Here is a 19,868-nt window from a genome sequence, read left to right as displayed (position 1 = left end):
ATTGCATGCAAAGGATATGCAACAAAATACTAAACATGACTACTTTCATTTACATGACAATGCTGTGTCCCAAACGTTATGGTGCCCTGAAATGGGGGGACGATGTATAAACACTGCTATAATTTCTAGATGGTGCATGCATTTCCTTGGGTTGAGACAATGAAACTCACCTGGATGCCAGTGAAACTAATGCAATGACCAGGGTGGGGGAGGGACGGAGTGAGAGGGGATGCAAGGGTTACTTGAAGTTAGAGACATCAAGACTCATACCACTGGGCTGTAAGCTGCTCAAGAGAAATATGAGGCACTGATCCTCCAATTTGCATTTGGCCTCACTCTGACAATCGAGGAGGCCCAGGACAGAAAGGTTAGTATGGGAAGGGGAGTTAAAGTGTTTGGCAACCAGGAGATCATGTAGGCCCAGGCGGACTGAGCGAAGGAGTTCAGTGAAGTAATCGGCCAGTCTGTGCTTGGTCTCTCTGATGCTAAGAGTCCACACCTGGAACAACAAATACAGTAGAAGTTGGAGGATGTGCAAGTGAAGCTCTGCCTAATCTGAAAGAACTGTTGGGGGTCCCTGGACAGAGTCGAGGCAGGAGGTATAGGGACAGGTGTTGCATCTCCTGAAGGTACCTGGGGAGGAGGTGGATTGGGTGGGAAGGGATGAGCTAACCAGGGAGTTGCGGAGGGAACGGTCTCTGCAGAAGGTGGAAAGGGGTGGAGATGAGAAGATTTGACTAATGGTGGGATTGTAGTGGCCCCTGGTGGTGAACCACGCGCAATGCATAACCTTCGGCTCGGGAGAGGGCACGAGGCGCCCAAGGGGAGTATGGGAAGTTGGGGCGCGGCGGAGAGAGGAGTGGTGTGGGGAATTAAAGTGGTGTTGGACGAACTTTGTGCGCTGCCTCATTCTTCAACGGACAGCAACAGGATCCAAATATTTCCAGAGGTGAGGGGGATGTTCATGTTGAATGATCGTTCCATCAGCCCTCTTTCAGCCCGTCTTTATCTCGCCTGAGTACCAACCCGTTCATTGGTCCCGGGTCTCGGTCTACAGCACCTCTTCATTCCTCCTGATTGTATTTCTGATATTCTACTGGCAGAGGTTGACGATCAGACACCTCGTGCAGCATAGGTTTACTAGGTTAATTCCCGGAATGGAGGGACTGTCATATGTTGAAAGACTGGAGCGACTAGGCTTGAACGGGGTACTGATTGAGAATGATCAGCCATGATCACATTGAATGGTGGTGCTGGCTCGAAGGGCCGAATGGCCTCCTCCTGCACCTATTGTCTATTGACACACAGTAAATCTCCATTTTATGAGGCTGTTTAATAATTGTCAATCCTGGAGTTTTCATAACCGTATAAAAGGCAAATGTTTCCTGACCTGCCCGATATGAACGGTCGCTTTGGTTACAACAGATTTCGTCCTCTAACACCAAAGACTGTTATAATGAAACGAGGGTTTACTGTACTGCCGTGTGTTTTGTGCTTTAGTCGTTTGTAAGGTACAAATGATGCATTGAAAAACATGCTGTTTCTGATCATTATTCCAGGAATACAGCAAGATATCTCTGGAAGAGAATACCCCAAGCCATCAAAACTGTGAGCACACTAGCATTTCTTTCTGCACTGCTGTTTGTCAAAAAAAAAGATTGCATGTGTATGATGCCTTTAGTGTGTAATGAGGCACTTACTTAATTAGCACATAGTTCAACAAAAATTTAGACTGAGCAACATCACAATATACAATAAACCTCATAGTCAAAATCGGTTCATGTTATTAGTTTAAACAAAGGAAATCATGGCTTGATACAAGGATTGTGACATAATCTGGCTATGGTACCTTACAAGGTATGACGGTAAACATGCAATGGCAATCATTTAAAGGATTAATGCACAGCTTACACTAAAGATCCCAAAACCCAACAGTAAAACTTGGTTTCAAGTCTGAAGAAGGGTTCCGACCCAAAACGTCTCTTTGACCCGCTAAGTTTCCACTTTTTTGTAAACCAGCATCTGCAGTAACACGAAAGTGATTGGCAAAAATTAATTTGAGTCCCTCGGGGACTGAGGTTCAAGGAGTTATATCGTGGAATGTGGATATGGAACATAAATCCTCCTGGAAGTAGAGAAGAAGTTTGAGAGTGATCGGGGAGCTGAAGTAATAACGATAATAAATGTATTGGAAAAATGATCAAAACTGAAAGCTGATGACCAGCATCTCAATGTTTTGAAAGATGTGGCCATGGAGGTAGCTGATGCCCTGGTTTTCACCGTCCAATAATTCACTTTGTGGAAGGTTCCCATAAATTGAAGGTGCCAAATGTATCCCACTATTTAACAACAAAGGGACTGAGAAAATAGAAGACTGCTATCAAGCTGGCCTTATATGAGTATTAAAGCTCAAATCTGATAATAAAGAAGTGGCAGTAGGGCACTTAGAAAATATAATAGGATCGACAGAATTAACGGATAAACGGAATCTAGGAAATCTAGGAAGTTATCCCATGTTGGCAAAGCAAATTATTACTTAAATAGTGAGATTACAAAATGTCGCAGTACAGAGGGACATGGATGTCCTAGTGGATGAAACAAAGCGGTGGTGGCAGCGGTAGAGTTGCTGCCTTACAGCGGCACGGTGGCACAGCGGTAGAGTTGCTCCCTTACAGCGAATGCAGCGCCGGAGACTCAGGTTCGATCCTGACTATGGGCGCCGTCTGTACGGAGTTTGTACGTTCTCCCCGTGACCTGCGTGGGTTTTCTCCGAGATCTTCGGTTTCCTCCCACACCCCAAAGACGTACAGGTATGTAGGTTAATTGGCTGGGCAAATGTTAAAAAAAATTGTTCCTCGTGTGTGTAGGAGAGTATTAATGTGCGGGGATCGCTGGGCGGCGCGGACCCGGTGGGCCGAAGGGCCTGTTTCCGCGCTGTATCTCTAAATCTAAAGGATTAGCATGCAAGTGCAGACGTTATGAGGAAGTCTATATGATTGTTGGCCTTTGGTGCAAGCAGTGTGGGATGTAAAAGTTTTAAAGTTATTTTGCACTGGGAAGCACTGTTACAGGTAGACCTGGAACTCTGCAAACAGTTTTGGTTTCCGCAGTTCAGTGAAGGAGATTCTTGCATGAAGGGCGGTCTAATGCAATGAATGAAACCAGTTCTGAGGGGATTTTGGCAATTGGCTGCTCCTTTTAGAGGGAGTATTTCGAATAGGCGGTCTCCCTTTTAAATCTGAAATGAGGAGCTGCTTCTTTTTTTCCCCATTGGAAAACTACCCCAGTAAACTGTTGAGGCGGAGATTTGCAGACAGTTGAACCACAAAGGTATAACCACGACGAACCACGGTGAGAAAGTAGTCACAAAATGCTGGAGTAACTCAGTGGGACTGGCAGCATCTCTGGAGAAAAGGAATGGGTGACGTTTCGGGTCGAGACCCTTCTTCAAGTGGTGTTCTGATGAAGATTGGATCAGCCATAATACTGAATGTTGGAGCAAGCTCATGAGGGCAGTGTCCTTAATTCCTGCTTCTCTTTGCTATATTTGTTCTTTTTTTTAGGTTTTTTAGATTTTTTTAGATTTTTTTTTTAGATTTAGAGATACAGCGTGGAAACAGGCCCTTCGGCCCACCGGGTCCGCGCCGCCCAGCGATCCCCGCACATTAACACTATCCTACACCCACTAGGGACAATTTTTACATTTACCCAGTCAATCAACCTACATACCTGTACGTCTTTGGAGTGTGGGAGGAAACCGAAGATCTCGGAGAAAACCCACGCAGGTCATGGGGAGAACGTACAAACTCCGTACAGATGGCGCCCGTAGTCAGGATCGAACCTGAGTCTCCGGCGCTGCATTCGCTGTAAGGCAGCAACTCTACCGCTGCGCCACCGTGACCACCCAGGTTGGACCTAGCAGAATAGATAAGTAATAATATGGTGTATTTAAACTTTGAAAACTTCTTTGATAAGATACCATATGAGGTTATTAGGCAAATCAGAGCATGTGGAATGGGGCAAATATGCTGGCAATTATTGAGGATCGGTTCATGGAAAATAGAGTGTAGGAATCAATGGGTTATGGTTGAGTTGGGAGTCTGTAAAATGCTTCTGCTGATTCCCCTCTTATCTGCTCAGGTTGAGACTTCCTTTAAAAAAAAAAGATTTAACATTTTTCCAAGAATAGAATCAGCCCATACTTATATATTTTTTTGCTTCCCAGTTTTAATGAAGAGATGTTATGCTGGCATTTTCCCAATCACCCTGTGTTTCATTAGAATCTAAAGATTTTTGGGAAGATGCTAACTATTGCTCCAAGGCCTCATTCCGACTTAATTGAGCTCTCCCGGTTGTATAATCTTTAACAAACATCTGTATTGTTAAATTTCTAATTTCCGAATCATTCCCAGGTTTAATCTCTTTGCTTTTGGCCTTAAACTATCTAACCCATCAGTATTGGATTTCCCTTCATTAACCTGCCTGCTAATATTCTACTTTTTCCTCCTTTATGATTCTTCTGGAATTTAGAAGGATGAGAGGAGATCTTATCGAAACGTATAAGATTATTAAGCGGTTGGACACTTTAGAGGCAGGAAACATGTTCCCAATGTTGGGGGAGTCCAGAACAAGGGGCCACAGTTTAAGAATAAGGGGTAAGCCATTTAGAACTGAGATGAGGTAAAAAAAATTCAGTCAGAGAGTTGTGAATCTTTGGAATTCTCTGCCTCAGAAGGCAGTGGAGGCCAATTCTCTGAATGCATTCAAGAGAGAGCTGGATAGAGTCCGGGGGTATGGGGAGAAGGCAGGAACGGGGTACTGATTGAGAATGATCAGCCATGATCACATTGAATGGCGATTGCTGGCTCGAAGGGCCGAATGGCCTCCTCCTGCACCTATTGTCTATTATCTATTCTTAAAACCTGACATTTTGACAAAATATTTTCATCACTCCAAATATTTCCTTATGCAGACGACATCTACTTTGATGTGATATTAGGTCTGTGGAACATCTTGGGATGCTAACTTCCTCTTTCAAGGAGTATCTAAATATAAAAAGCTGTTTTCATTGAAGTACTTGGCACTCAGTTCAATAGGCACTGGGAAATTCCTCCGAATGTACAAGTAATAAAAGCTTACACCAAACACACATTGATCAACTGCCCAATTTTATCCACAGAATGTTGATAACATCACCAGAATATCATACTGATTCTCCCGGGTCAATAGACAATAGATGCAGGAGGAGGCCATTTGGCCCTTCGAGCCAGCACCGCCATTCAATGTGATCATGGCTGATCATTCTCAATCAGTACCAAGTTCCTGCCTTCTCCCCATACCCCCGGACTCCGCTATCCTTAAGAGCTCTATCTAGCTCGCTCTTGAACGCATTCAGAGAATTGGCCTCCACTGCCTTCTGAGGCAGAGAATTCCACAGATTCACAACTCTCTGACTGAAAAAGTTTTTCCTCATCTCAGTTCTAAATGGCCTACCCCTTATTCTTAAACTGTGGCCCCTTGTTCTGGACTCCCCCAACATTGGGAACATGTTTCCTGCCTCTAACGTGTCCAACCCCTTAATAATCTTATATGTTTCGATAAGATCCCCTCTCATCCTTCTAAATTCCAGTGTATACAAGCCCAGTCGCTCCAGTCTTTCAACATATGACAGTCCCGCCATTCCGGGAATTAACCTAGTAAACCTACGCTGCACGCCCTCAATAGGTCCTACTGCTCCCCACTTCCAACAGGGACCTCACTGCTGACACCACTGGGTAATGCTGCCCTTCCCCTCTATGCCAACTGTGCCACTTCTCCTCAATGCCACCCCTGCACCACTCTTCCCTCTTGAGCCCCCATCGTCCACCTACAGCACCTCCCCCACCCCGCCTTCTGCTCTCCTCCGAGCCTTCTGCTCTCCTCCGAGCCTAGGTTTGACCACATCCCTTGCCCCTGTTTGGTTTTCACCATCTTGCCCTGACTTCCCACTCTCCGATGCAGAATGATCATTCCTTAGCAGGTACATTGCCTTTGTATCCCTCTGCCTGTACCTCAACGTGCTCTAAGCCCGTCGTAATGTTGAGCTCTTCTGCTGCCTCCCAGTGATGACCACTTCTCCCATCGCCAACATTCCTCCTCCTCGTGGATTCCCCCTGCCCGCCTTCTATTCTCCCTGGGACTATTAATTTCCAACTGCTGGCACTACATCGACTGTCTTGATGTGTTGGAAGGAACTGCAGATCCTGGTTTAAACCGAAGATGGACACAAAATGCTGGATGTTATCAACTCAGTGGGACCGACAGCATCTCTGGAGAGGAGGAATGGGTTGGGTTTCGGGTTGAGACCCTTCTTCGACTATCTTGACGTCTCCACTCCCCGTACCCATTCTAATCTCACCCCCTCTGAATGCGCAGCACCTCCACTCGCTCAGTGACAACATTGCGGTTATCAAACCCACCATCAAGGGAGGTGCTCTTGTAATCTGGCAGGCTGGCCTCTACCACCCTGAGGCCAGGCGCCAGCTCTCCAACTCTTCATCCCCTACCCCTTGGCCATGGCCCACAGGCGAACACTAGGCCATCATCTCCCCAAGTGTACCTGATCTCATCATCTGTGGCGATCTCTCCTCCACAGACTACAACCTAATAGTTCCCCAGCCCTGCACTGCCCACCTCTGTCTCAGTAGACAATAGGTACAGGAGTAGGCCATTCGGCCCTTCGAGCCAGCACCGCCATTCAATGCGATGATGGCTGACCAACCACAATCAGTACCCCATTCCTGCCCTCTCCCCATCTTCTTCCCAGAATCCACAAACCGCACTGGCCTGGCAGATCCATTGTTTCTGGCTGCTGCCCCACAGAACTCTTAGTTTAGTTTAGAGATACAGCGCGGAAACAGGTCCTTTCGGCCCACCGGGTCCGCGCCGACCAGCGATCCCTGCACATTAACACTATCCCACACACACGAGGGACAATTTTTACATTTATCAAGCCAATTAACCTACCTAGATACCTGTACGTCTTTGAAGTGTGGGAGGAAACCAAAGATCTTGGAGAAAACCCACTGGTCACATGGAGAACGTACAAACTCCGGACAGACAGCACCCGTGGTCGGGATGGAACCCGGGTCATCGGCGCTGCATTCAGCAACTCTATCGCTGTACCACCTCTACCACGGCACCATCTTTACCATTGCACAACTCTACCATTGCACAAAGTATTCTCCAAATACCTTGATTCCATCCAACTTACTAATAACCCCTTCATCTCTGGCCTTTGTCCCACCTAATAGCTATCAAACCCCCCTTCACTATGCCCACCTCTCATTTGCCGAACTTTGTCATGCCCCCACCTTCCTTCTTCACGCTCTCCGCCACAATCAGTGCGAAGAAGGGTTCCACTGGAAATTTCACCTGTCCTCGATCTCCAGAGACGTTGCTTGACCTGCTGAGTTATTCCAGTTCTTTGTGTGTTTTTACCACGTATAAGGGGAGAATTAAATGAAGTGTAACCCACTCGGAGGCTTTGATGTTTTGTGGTGCGTTATGTAACGCAGTCCTTAGGTGTACTCTCCTGCACACTATAACTGTCTCTTTATCCGCCATGTTTTAGGCTAATCCTGAGCTCGGAGCAATCTGGTCTGTGGGGCAGTGTGTCTGGCAAAGAGATTTCCCGGGAATTTACACAGTAATCAGCTCACATCAGTGGTCTGACACCATCCAGCCGATAATGGAGGAACTAAGAGGTATGATCGTTACCAGTGTTTTGGGGGGGGGGGGGGGGGAAGAGTTTTGGGGGTAAATCTGAAATTTTGAACAAAAATGTGCGAGTCTAGCCAAATGGATTATGGAAAAGAGATAGTTTGTCAACTGAGATTTTCCACTTATCTGAGGCTAAATTGAAAATCTAGCCAAAATGGGAGCTTTTGAGTACTAGTGCTGGTAAAGAGAGTGTTTTATTCTCATACCAGACCAAGTGGACCCGTTGGGCCCAAACCTCTCCTGCATTGGTGCAGCACCCTCTCCTCCCCCTCCCCCAACTCCCCCCCCTCCCCCAATGCCCCATCTACACTAGTCCCACCTGCCTGCGTTTAGCCCATATCCCTCTAAATCTATCGTACCCATGTTTCTGGCTAAATGGTTCTTAAACTTTGCAAAAGTACCTGCCTCAACTACCTCCTCTGGCAGCTTGATCTGTACAACTGTCACCCTTTGTGTAAAAATAAAGTTCCCATTAAATCTCCCCCCACCCCACCTTAAACCCGTGTCTTCTGGTTCTCTATTCCCCTATTCTTTTTTTTTTTTAATTAATTTTTTAAAGCATATGTACAAATAATAATAAACGACAAACTGGTTATAGAGTTCTTACATAGCTTCAATTTTGAATTTTTAAAGAAAAAATTAAAATGAAAAGAGACTGAAAAAAAAAGACTATAAACTAATAGAGAGAAAGCAAAGAAAAAAGAGAATTACAAACATAAAAATTATGGGGATAGATCCGGGAGTTAGTGAGTATAGTTGTACATCCAACCCTAAACTCAAGTTTTAACTTTAGTTTTAAATTTTAGTTTTGTGACAAACCCATTTACTTTTTTAAAAATTCAATAAATGGAGACCATATTTTAAAAAATAGATCTGGTTTGTCAATTAAGGCAAACCTTATTTTTTCCAAATGCAAGGTCTCGGTCATTTCCGTAATCCACATTTTAGTTGTGGGGGTTACTGTTTTTTTCCAAAATTTAAGTATTAATTTTTTCGCAGTTATTAAACTGTAGTCAAGAAAGCGTCTCTGACTCTATTCCCCTATTCTGCATAAATAAATCTATGCATTTACCCCATCGATTCCTCTCATCATCTTGTACACCTCTATAAGATCACCCCTCATGATACCCTCTCATCCATTAGCATTCCAATAAACCTCTTCCGAACGCTCTCCAACTAAGCCCTCCACATCCCTCCTTTAATGCAATACTCTAAATGTGGCCTGAATAAAGTCCTATAAAGCTGCAACCTGACTTTCATTTATTTATCTATTTATCTATCTATCTATTTATATATTTATCTATCTATCTGTCTATCTGTCTCTGTCTATCTGTCTCTGTCTATCTGTCTCTGTCTATCTGTCTATCTGTCTCTGTCTATCTGTCTCTGTCTATCTGTCTCTGTCTATCTGTCTATCTGTCTATCTGTCTCTGTCTATCTGTCTCTGTCTATCTGTCTCTGTCTATCTGTCTCTGTCTATCTGTCTCTGTCTATCTGTCTCTGTCTATCTGTCTCTGTCTATCTGTCTCTGTCTATCTGTCTCTGTCTATCTGTCTCTGTCTATCTGTCTCTGTCTATCTGTCTCTGTCTATCTGTCTCTGTCTATCTGTCTCTGTCTATCTGTCTCTGTCTATCTGTCTCTGTCTATCTGTCTCTGTCTATCTGTCTGTCTATCTGTCTATAAGAAAATAACTGCAGATGCTGGTACAAATCGATTTATTCACAAAATGCTGGAGTAACTCAGCAGGTCAGGCAGCATCTCGGGAGATCTACCTATCTGTCTATCTATTTATTTGTCTATTTATCTATCTGTTTATTTGTTTATTTATTTATTTCCCGGTCAATACAATACAACAGATTGACCATGCAGTTGTGAAAGTTAAATAGTGCAAAATCATTGTATCAAAAAATAAAACAATATAAGCACACATGATTTATTTTCTGACCGAAAAATAAAGGTGTAGGCAGAAGCCGAAGCTTATTGTGCCTACCCTTAATACTTAACAAAATATAATTTAAAAACAACACAACATCAGAGGTCAGAAGCAGATAAACAAAACGGAAAGAAACACAAATATATTCAAGAACCATCATTTCTGTCATGTCAGTCATTTCTCAGTGCTGATCACAGATTTTGTATCTTTCAAAGATAATGTTTTTGAACATTTTCTTGCATTTACACATAATTACTACACTCTTTTATTGCAACTATTCCATAAATTGACCCCTTTAACAGTCGCACGTCTATTTTTCACATTTGTTCTTACCCTCATTTTTTCAAATATATAATTTCCCCTGAGTGGATTCCTGCTCTCCCTCACTGAAAACAAACCTTGGATACAACTCTGATGGAAATTTAGTGGATTTTTAGCAAGTGTTTTTTAATTTGTTCTAAATATTATTTGTAGAGTGAGGGACTTTCTGACTCTTACACAGTGGGTCGACACAAAATGCTGCAGTAACATGGCAGGACAGGCAGTCAATACTCAATACCCTGAATCTTATACTGAATACCAATGAAGGCAAGCGTATACCCATATGTATTCTTTGCCACTCTATCTATTCGTGTTGCCACTTTAAGGGAGCTTTGAAATTGGACTTCAAGATTCCCCTCTACATCAATGCTGTTAGGCGAATTGACATTATCTGTATACATTCCCCTTGCATTTGACCTTCCAAAGTCCAATACTTCACACTTGTTTGGATCAAACTCCATCTGCTATGTCTCCACCCATATCTGTAGCTGATCTGTATCCCGCTGTGCACTTTGACAACTGTCCTCACTGTTCATAGCTTCACCAATATTGATGGTGTCTACAAACTTAGTAACCAGCCCATCCACATATCTAAATTTCCATCAGAGTTATTTATAGAAAATCACAAATAACAGAGGTCCAAGCACAGATCCCTGTGGAACTCCACGAGTCTCAGACTTACAACCAGAATAACTCCCCTCGACCACAACCCTCTGTCTTCTATGAGTAAACCAGTTTGGAATCCAAGGGACCAAGAGTCATGCATTGTAATCTTCTGGATCAGCCGTTCATGGGGGACTCTATCTAACAGTTTAGTGGAATCCCTGCAGGCAACATCCACTGCCTTGGCCTTGTGGATCACCTCCTCATGAAACTCGAGGCAGGTTTAGTTTAGTTTAGAGAAGCCACGCGGAAACAGGCCCTTTGGCTCGCCGAGCCTGCGCCAACCAGCGATCCCCGCACACAAACACTATCCTACACACACTCGGGACAATTTACAATTTTACCAAGCTAATTAACCTACAAACTTGTACCCCCTTGGAGTGTGGGAGGAAACCGGAGCTCACGGGGAGAACATACAGACTCTGTACAGACAGCACCCATAGTCAGGATCAACCCTGTGAGTTTGGCGCTGTAAGGCAGCAACTTTACCGCTGTGCCACCGTGCCCCATTGCCGGTTAGTAAGACATGACTTGCTGTGGACCAAGCCTGGCTGACTGTCCCTTCATAGAGTACTAAGCATAGAAACATGCCTATTCGCCCACTTCATCCACGCACCAACTTAAACTGCTTGCATTTGCCCACATTTGGCCTACATCCCTGTCAACCTTTCCTATCTATGTATCTGTCTAAGAGCCCTTTAAATGTTGGTTACAACTGCCTCCTTTGGCAGCTCATTCTATATACCCTTCACCCTTTGAGTTAAACGGATGCCCCTCAGGTTCCTATTAAATCCTTCCCCTCTCACCGAAGCCTATCCCCTCCAGTTCTTGATTCCTCTACCCTGTGTAAAATACTTTTTTTTCTTTTAATTTAAAAAAAATATATAGGTGCAGGAGGAGGCCATTCGGCCCTTCGAGCCAGCACCGCCATTCAATGTGATCATGGCTGATCATTCTCAATTAGTACCTCATTCCTGCCTTCTCCCCATACCCCCTGACTCCGCTATACTTAAGAGCTCTATCTAGCTCTCTCTTGAATACATTCAGAGAATTGGCCTCCACTGCCTTCTGAGGCAGAGAATTCCACAGATTTACAACTCTCTGACTGATAAGGTTTTTCTTCATCTCCGTTCTGAATGGCCTACCCCTTATTCTTAAACTGTGGCCCCTGGTTCTGGACTCCCCCAACATTGGGAACATGTTTCCTGCCTCTAACGTGTCCAACCCCTTAATAATCTTATATGTTTCGATAAGACATCCTTCTAAATTCCAGTGTATATAAGCCTAGTCGCTCCGTGTTTCAACATACGACAGTCCCGCCATTCCGGGAATTAACCTAGTGTGTAGGATAGTGTTAATGTACAGGGTAATTGCTGGAACGCCCGGCCTTGGTGGGTCGAAGGGCCTGTTTCTGTGCAAAATAGAAGTACAGTACAGCCAGGCAGATGGGACAAGAGTAGGTGGGGCATCTTGGACAGCATGGGCAAGTTGAGCCGAAGGGTCTGTATGAGTCAATGAATCCATGATTAACAGTCTCGTAATTTTTTGATTAATTTTCTTTATAAGATGCTACCAGACAACGTGCCTTTGGCCTTGTTGCTCAAGCCTACACCTCCATTAGTGCCGACGATCTTGCAGCCTTTGTTGGGTTTCCGGTAGAAGATGCTGTCAAAGGTAGGATTTCTGATGAATTCCAAGACATGACCAGACGTAGCTATGCAATCAACATGTTATTGTTTAGCCAAAGCTCCTCAGTGAACTCCAGATCCTCAAACCGCTTCATCAGTCCATGCTCCTACCCCAAACAATGTATGAATGACTTAGCATTTAAGGATTGATGTATTTAAAAAAAAATGTATTCCAGGATATTTGAGCTGATATGTTTACATTGTTTGATACTAAAAGTGGAGTGTATTTTGATGATGTTCAAGAATGGGTTTCCATCCAGCCCTGCCATTTTGGATGCCTGATGATTAAAAACAATCGCAGACCAAATCATTATGTAGGAAGCAACTGCAGTTGTGCAGGAAAATAACTGCAGATGCTGGTTCAGATTGAAGGTAGACACAAACTGCTGGAGTAACTCAGCGGGTCAGGCAGCATTTCAGGAGGGAAGGATTGGGTGACGTTTCGGGTCAAGACCCTTCTCGACCCGAAACGTCACCCATTCCTTCTCTCCTGAGATGCTGCCTGACCCGCTGAGTTACTCCAGCATTTTGTATCTACAAGGAACTGCAGATGGCAGTTTACACCGAAGATAAACACAAAGTGCTGGAGTAACTCAGCGTGACTGGCAGCTTGTCTGGAGAGAGGAATGGGTGACGTTTCTACCTGAAATGCACCCATTCCTTTTCTACAGAGATGCTGCCTGTCCAGCTGAGTTGCTCCAACACTTTGTGTCTATCTACAGAAGAAATCATTTTTGAAGAATGTTGAAGATGGTAGTCTAATGCGTGCTATTTTCATGATATTTATTTTAGTTGTTTATCTGTTTTAAAATATTTTACCTTGTATGTATCGTTAGCTTTTAGAAATGTTTGAATGGTGCACTGACTGGCTGACATTTTACAATTTCGTTGTACATGGCTCATGTTACAATGACAATAAAGGAACTATTCTATTCTATTCTAATGTTCTGAATAGGAATTTTCAAAAGTATTTGAAGAAACAGTCATTTAAATTTTTTAGCATATTCGAATCCCATGAAATTTAAGGGGTAATTACTTTATATAGGTTTAGTATAAAATTGACATTAAGAAAATCATCTTTGAATTTCAGATTCCAGTGAATCACTTTCTGAAGAAAAATGAGAAGGGATGACATAATAGACAATAGGTGCAGGAGTAGGCCATTCGGCCCTTCGAGCCAGCACCGCCATTCAATGTGATCATGGCTGATCATTCTCAATCAGTACCCCGTTCCTGCCTTCTCCCCATACCCTCTGACTCCACTATCCTTAAGAGCTCTATCTAGCTCTCTCTTGAATGCATTCAGAGAATTGGCCTCCACTGCCTTCTGAGGCAGTGAATTCCCCAGATTTACAACTCTCTGACTGAAAACGTTTTTCCTCATCTCCGTTCTAAATGGTCTAGACAATAGACAATAGGTGCAGGAGGAGGCCATTCGGCCCTTCGAGCCAGCACCGCCATTCAATGTGATCATGGCTGATCATTCTCAATCAGTACCCCATTCTCCCCATACCCTCTGACTCCACTATCCTTAAGAGCTCTATCTAGCTCTCTCTTGAATGCATTCAGAGAATTGGCCTCCACTGCCTTCTGAGGCAGAGAATTCCACAGATTCACAACTCTCTGACTGAAAAAGTTTTTCCTCATCTCAGTTCTAAATGGCCTACCCCTTATTCTTAAACTGTGGCCCCTTGTTCTGGACTCCCCCAACATTGGGAACATGTTTCCTGCCTCTAACGTGTCCAACCCCTTAATAATCTTATACGTTTCGATAAGATCCCCTCTCATCCTTCTAACATAAGATAGATAGGCTCATTTTAAAGTGGGTATGATAATAGATGTGGAAGCTTGTTTACAAATGTTTAAAGGCGTCTGTTTTCTTAACACAAAAAGACTGGGGCAGACAGGTGGAATTAGTTTAGATTAGCATCTAGGTGGTCCGAAGAGCCTGTTCCTGTGCTGCAGTGTTTTGTGCGAGAAATCTCTGGGATTATGAGGAGAGCATGAATTGCTGGCTGGGTCTCAGTTGAGCTATCATGCCAGCTACCCTACCTTAGGAAGTATATTGAAGCCTTGGAGAGGGTGCTGAGGAGGTTTCTGAGCATGGTTCTGAGACGCGACACTTGGTCATGTCAGGAAAGGATAAAAGCTGGTGGATTTATCCCTCTAAAAAGCAAGAAGGTTCAAGGGGAACATTCAGTCTGATCCATACAAATTCACGAGGACACAAGAATTACATATTTATTATTTTACATATTTACATATTTCAGATACAGCGCGGAAACAGGCCTTTTCGGCCCACCAAGTCCGCACCGCCCAGCGATCCCCGCACATTAACACTATCCTACACACACTAGGGACAATTTTTTTTTAACATTTACCCAGTCAATTAACCTACATACCTGTAAGTCTTTGGAGGCGTCTGGATAAATAAACAGTACTGGAGGAACGGAATGGCTCAAGCAGCATCTGTGGGTAGATGGGAAAGGTGGCCATCTCCAGTTGAACCCCTGCATCAGGACTGAGAGTGGAGAGGGAAGATGGTACAAAGAGGAGAGAGAGAGTGGTGAGACAGGAGTAGGAGTAGAAGTAGGATATCGAGGTTCCCCCTGCCCCTTTTCCCTTCCCCCCCTGCCCCTCCCCCACCGCTCCCTGACAACCTGCACGCTTTTGGGATGTGGGACTCGCTGGAATTTAGAAGATTGAGGGGGGATCTTATAGAAACTTACAAAATTCTTAAGGGGTTGGACAGGCTAGATGCAGCAAGATTGTTCCCGATGTTGGGGAAGTCCAGAACAAGGGGTCACAGTTTAAGGATAAGGGGGAAGTCTTTTAGGACCGAGATGAGAACGTTTTTTTCACACAGAGAGTGGTGAATCTGTGGAATTCTCTGCCAATAGACAATAGACAATAGGTGCAGGAGTAGGCCATTCAGCCCTTCGAGCCAGCACCGCCATTCAATGCGATCATGGCTGATCACTCTCAATCAGTACCCCGTTCCTGCCTTCTCCCCATACCCCCTCACTCCGCTATCCTTAAGAGCTCTATCCAGCTCTCTCTTGAAAGCATCCAACGAACTGGCCTCCACTGCCTTCTGAGGCAGAGAATTCCACACCTTCACCACCCTCTCACTGAAAAAGTTCTTCCTCATCTCCGTTCTAAATGGCCTACCCCTTATTCTTAAACTGTGGCCCCTTGTTCTGGACTCCCCCAACATTGGGAACATGTTATCTGCCTCTAATGTGTCCAATCCCCTAATTATCTTATATGTTTCAATAAGATCCCCCCTCATCCTTCTAAATTCCAGTGTATACAAGCCCAATCGCTCCAGCCTTTCAACATACGACAGTCCCGCCATTCCGGGAATTAACCTAGTGAACCTACGCTGCACGCCCTCCATAGCAAGAATATCCTTCCTCAAATTTGGAGACCAAAACTGCACACAGTACTCCAGGTGCGGTCTCACCAGGGCCCGGTACAACTGTAGAAGGACCTCTTTGCTCCTATACTCAACTCCTCTTGTTACGAAGGCCAACATTCCATTGCCACAGAAGGTAGTTGAGGCCAATTCATTGGCTATATTTAAGAGGGAGTTAGATGTGGCCCTTGTGGTTAAAGGGTTCAGGGGGTATGGAGAGAAGGCAGGTACAGGATACTGAGTTGGATGATCAGCCATGATCATATTGAATGGCGGTGCAGGCTCGAAGGGCCGAATGGCCTCCTCCTGCACCTATTTTCTATGTTTCTATGGGACGAGACTAAAATGGAGAAAAGCCCTGTGATGATAGGGAGAATGTTCAAACTCTACACTAGAGGGCAGGATCAGCCTGATAATGAGATGTGACGGGGCTGCAGTATTTACTGTGCCACCGTTTTGCTTTGAAAATTGTAGCTTCATAGACTCTCCAATAAATGCACTAACAAGATTCTTTAGGCGTGGGTAAAAAAATAGTGATGTATAATGACATACCTATAAAATTCTGCGTTCATCTTCATATATTTTGCATTAACCTTCACAGGCAGTTAAATATCAAGTGTGAAATAATTGGAAATTAAATGATTTGAGTTGCATTAAGAACTACATGATCTCTTTCTGGGTCTTGTTTCCGCTTATTGTTTTTCTGTTTTTGAAGTGGTATTGTTCCAACTTTCCAAGCTGAATCTAGTTTCTCTTTATTGATTTCAGCCGTGTTAGAACAAGGGTGGCAGGCTGATCCTTCCACACGAATGGTGGTGCCCAAAAAGAATGGTAGGTGTTGCATTTTGTTCTTCTCGACGGACTATTCAGTGTTGGAATTTTTGTTTTTTAGTTTGAGATACAGCACGGAAGAACAGGGCCTTCAGCGGTACCGAGTCCGCACCGACCAGCGATCCCCGCACTAAACTGTACACACTAGGGACAATTTTTACATTTTATACCAAGCCAATTAACCTACAAACCTGTACGTCCTTGGGAGTGCGGGCGGAAACGGAAGATCTCGGAGAAAACCCGCGCAGGTCACGGGGAGAACGTGCAAACCCCGTACAGACAGCACCCGTTGTCAGGATCGAACCCGGGTCTCAGGCGCTGTAAGGCAGTAACTCAACCGTTGCGCCACCATATCGCCATTGAATGGATTTTTTTTGCGCGGAAAAAGGCCTTTCCCCATTTATCATTCAGAAAATAGAAACATGCAATTTATGTTATTTTACTAAAGTGAGTTGACAGAAATAGCCTGGTTTAGTTTTTAACATTTGACCTTGTGTCTGTGCTTAATTCCATTTTTTTAAATATGTTTTTTTGTTTGACTTGCTTCCTGGAATCATATTTCATCGGTAGGCTGTAAAGTAATTCAGTGAAGAAAGCACCTTCTCAAGTTTACTCGCTAACTGCAATATGACTTTAAAATACTGCTTTCCATTGGTATTTTAATGCTGTATAGATGGATTTTCCTTCAGCATCTAAATGGTTACCCTTCAGCAAATGTTTTTCAGATGGAATTTGTTTTATGATTGCGAGGAAGTTTAAAAAAAAATCTTGTAAAGCAAAAAAAAAAATCATGCGTCAAAAGATGTGCTTCTCCTGTTGATAATTTTTTCCCCTGTTTGCCCTGATTATTTGCCACTCCTTGCGCTCGGGATGTTTAAGTTGAGCACCCATCAAAATGTGTTTGATCCCTGACATGATGCAGTATTTGCTCAAATTTTTCAAGTGCTTTTTTCCTTTTTAATTTAAACAGAACCTCTTCCAGTACCACAAATTCCTAATGAACAACAGTTGGCCAGACTAACTGACTACGTGGCCTTCCTTGAGAACTGACAAATTACCATCAACAAAAGAGAGGAAACCCAGCCATTTCAGTTTGTGGCCTCGAGTGTGACACAGATGAGCAGAAATCTCGAGCAGACTTTAACCATCCCGAATGTTCTTGTAAATATCAATGTCATCAAATAAAAGGTTCTCCCGGGAATATCTAGTCTTTTCCACAAAGTAAAGATTTTTATTCTTGGCATCCTACTGACCGGACCTTAAGAAAAGCCAGCTGATGTCCACCCCCAGTATGGGTGCTGGAGCTTCCACCTCTGCTTCCAGTTGATACCAATCAATTGGCCTGTTTATTCGCAAGAAACCAAAGGTCAGCGGAACGCAGTTCGTGCCAGTTCCACGGCTCTGGATGAACCAGGGCTTATTTTCATTATGTGCGTGATTAATAAGCTACAACTAAACCAAACGAGAGTATTTTTTCCATAAGTTGTCAGTCGCTGAGTTCCAGAGCAACTTGTGGATCTATAAATAGCGGGCCTCGAATTTGAGTTCATTTTGAAAGACTTTGGCTTATATTTTACAATGGGTTTAATGTACTTTAGCAAAGCTCAAGTCCTTCTTTATGAGGGAAAGTTGAAACTTGTTTTGTTTAACAGAAAAAAAAGAGTTCACAACCTATTGAGTGGATTTTTAATCTTGTCCTATTAACTGGAGACTAAACTGAAGGAAATGCAGTCAACGAACTGGTGACTCACTGTAGCCAGGCGGAGTGCCTATTCCATTGATATTGATGTAGATGACTAAAGGCCACCATGCCCACTCCTTTCAGAATATTTTCACTATTCAAGTAGGTGAGCAGGTCTATCCAAAAGGCAAATTTCCATAACGGATTTAACCATTTTCACATTTGTGCTGTTTACCCCCACTTTTCAGTTTTTCCTTAACATCAGTATAGATCTATATATATATATATTATATTACTAAAACTCTCATCTTGTTTGTTTGTCTGTTTGTTTGTGCGTACCCGAAATACACCCAAAATGGTACACGATAGCACAACAATTTTAGGCCCACCTTACTCACCATAGGCCTACAGTTCAAATGGTTGTTATATTTTTAAAGTTATTCACTTTTTAAACTTAAAAAATCACTTTTTAACCTTTATAAATCTCTTTTCCACTTTCCCTGCCCGTCAGCCACGCCTGCGCAGAATACCTCCGTGTTCAACGTCACAATGGGTACCCAACGGGTCCGCGCCAGCGCAGTTGGGGGCCGTTGATCTAATACTTACGTACGATGGCCGCTGGATCCGCGCATGTGCAGACCCCAACGGGTCCGAGCCGGCGCAGTTGGGGCCCGTTGATCTAATACTTACGTAAGATGGCCGCTGGATCCGCGCGTGTGCAGACCCCAACGGGTCCGCGCCGACGCAGTTGGGGGCCGTTGATCTAATACTAACGTAAGATGGCCGCTGGATCCGCGCATGTGCAGACCCCAACGGGTCCGCGCCGGCGCAGTTGGAGCCCGTTGATGTTGAGGGGGAATGGTGGGGGGGGGGGGGGGGGTGCTACACCAATGTAGGAGAGGTTTGGACCCAAGGGATCCAGAGCAGCATATAAGTCTGAAGAAGGATCTCGACCCAAAACGTCACCCATTCCTTCACTCCAGAGATGCTGCCTGTCCTGCTGAGTTACTCCAGCATTTTGTGTCTATCTTCGGGGTTCCTTCCTACACATCAGTATATAAGATAACCACAAAATGCTGGAGTAACTCAGCGGGTCAGGCAGCATCTCTGGAGAGAAGGAATGGGTGACGTTTCGGGTCGAGACCCTTCTTCAGACTGAGGGGAGAGAGGGAGCCACAGAGATAAGGTGGGGTAAGGTGTGAAAACGAGACATCAAAGGAAATGCAGCACAAGGAAAATGTAGAATAGATCTTTATTAGCTAGGAGAAGGTGACAATGAAGCAATAGACAATAGGTGCAGGAGGAGGCCATTCGGCCCTTTGAGCCAGCACCGCCATTCAATGTGATCATTCTCAATCAGTACCCCGCTCCTGCCTTCTCCCCATACCCCTGACTCCGCCATCCTTTATCTAGCTTTCTCTTGAATGCATTCAGAGATTTAATCAGGGGACAGTCAGTAATACATTACAACGTTGCCTCTCATAATTCTGTCCTTTTATGTCCATAGTTCACTGAGTTTGCTTGTGTGAGAATAAGTATTTGAATGAAATCAGCTGTCACTTTGCAAACTT

At 44.1% G+C, this 19,868-nt stretch overlaps 1 protein-coding gene across 1 annotated transcript in view; it reads left to right on the top strand.

Annotated features, from left to right (window-relative positions):
• The window catches only part of cops8 (COP9 signalosome subunit 8), a 28,664-nt gene extending 9,825 nt beyond the window's left edge, over nucleotides 1–18,839 (top strand). Inside the window, exons 3-7 of the mRNA XM_078404587.1 lie at nucleotides 1,560–1,608; nucleotides 7,613–7,745; nucleotides 12,246–12,353; nucleotides 16,554–16,616; nucleotides 17,587–18,839. Of these exons, the coding sequence (XP_078260713.1) occupies nucleotides 1,560–1,608; nucleotides 7,613–7,745; nucleotides 12,246–12,353; nucleotides 16,554–16,616; nucleotides 17,587–17,666 (433 nt within the window). The 3' untranslated portion in view covers nucleotides 17,667–18,839. The remainder of the gene's footprint in view (nucleotides 1–1,559; nucleotides 1,609–7,612; nucleotides 7,746–12,245; nucleotides 12,354–16,553; nucleotides 16,617–17,586) is intronic.
• Nucleotides 18,840–19,868: the final 1,029 nt, after the last annotated feature.

This window comes from Rhinoraja longicauda, chromosome 8, assembly GCF_053455715.1.
Source record: "Rhinoraja longicauda isolate Sanriku21f chromosome 8, sRhiLon1.1, whole genome shotgun sequence".
NCBI classification, from domain to species: Eukaryota; Metazoa; Chordata; class Chondrichthyes; order Rajiformes; family Arhynchobatidae; genus Rhinoraja; species Rhinoraja longicauda.
This window is presented reverse-complemented; position numbering and strand designations above follow the sequence as displayed.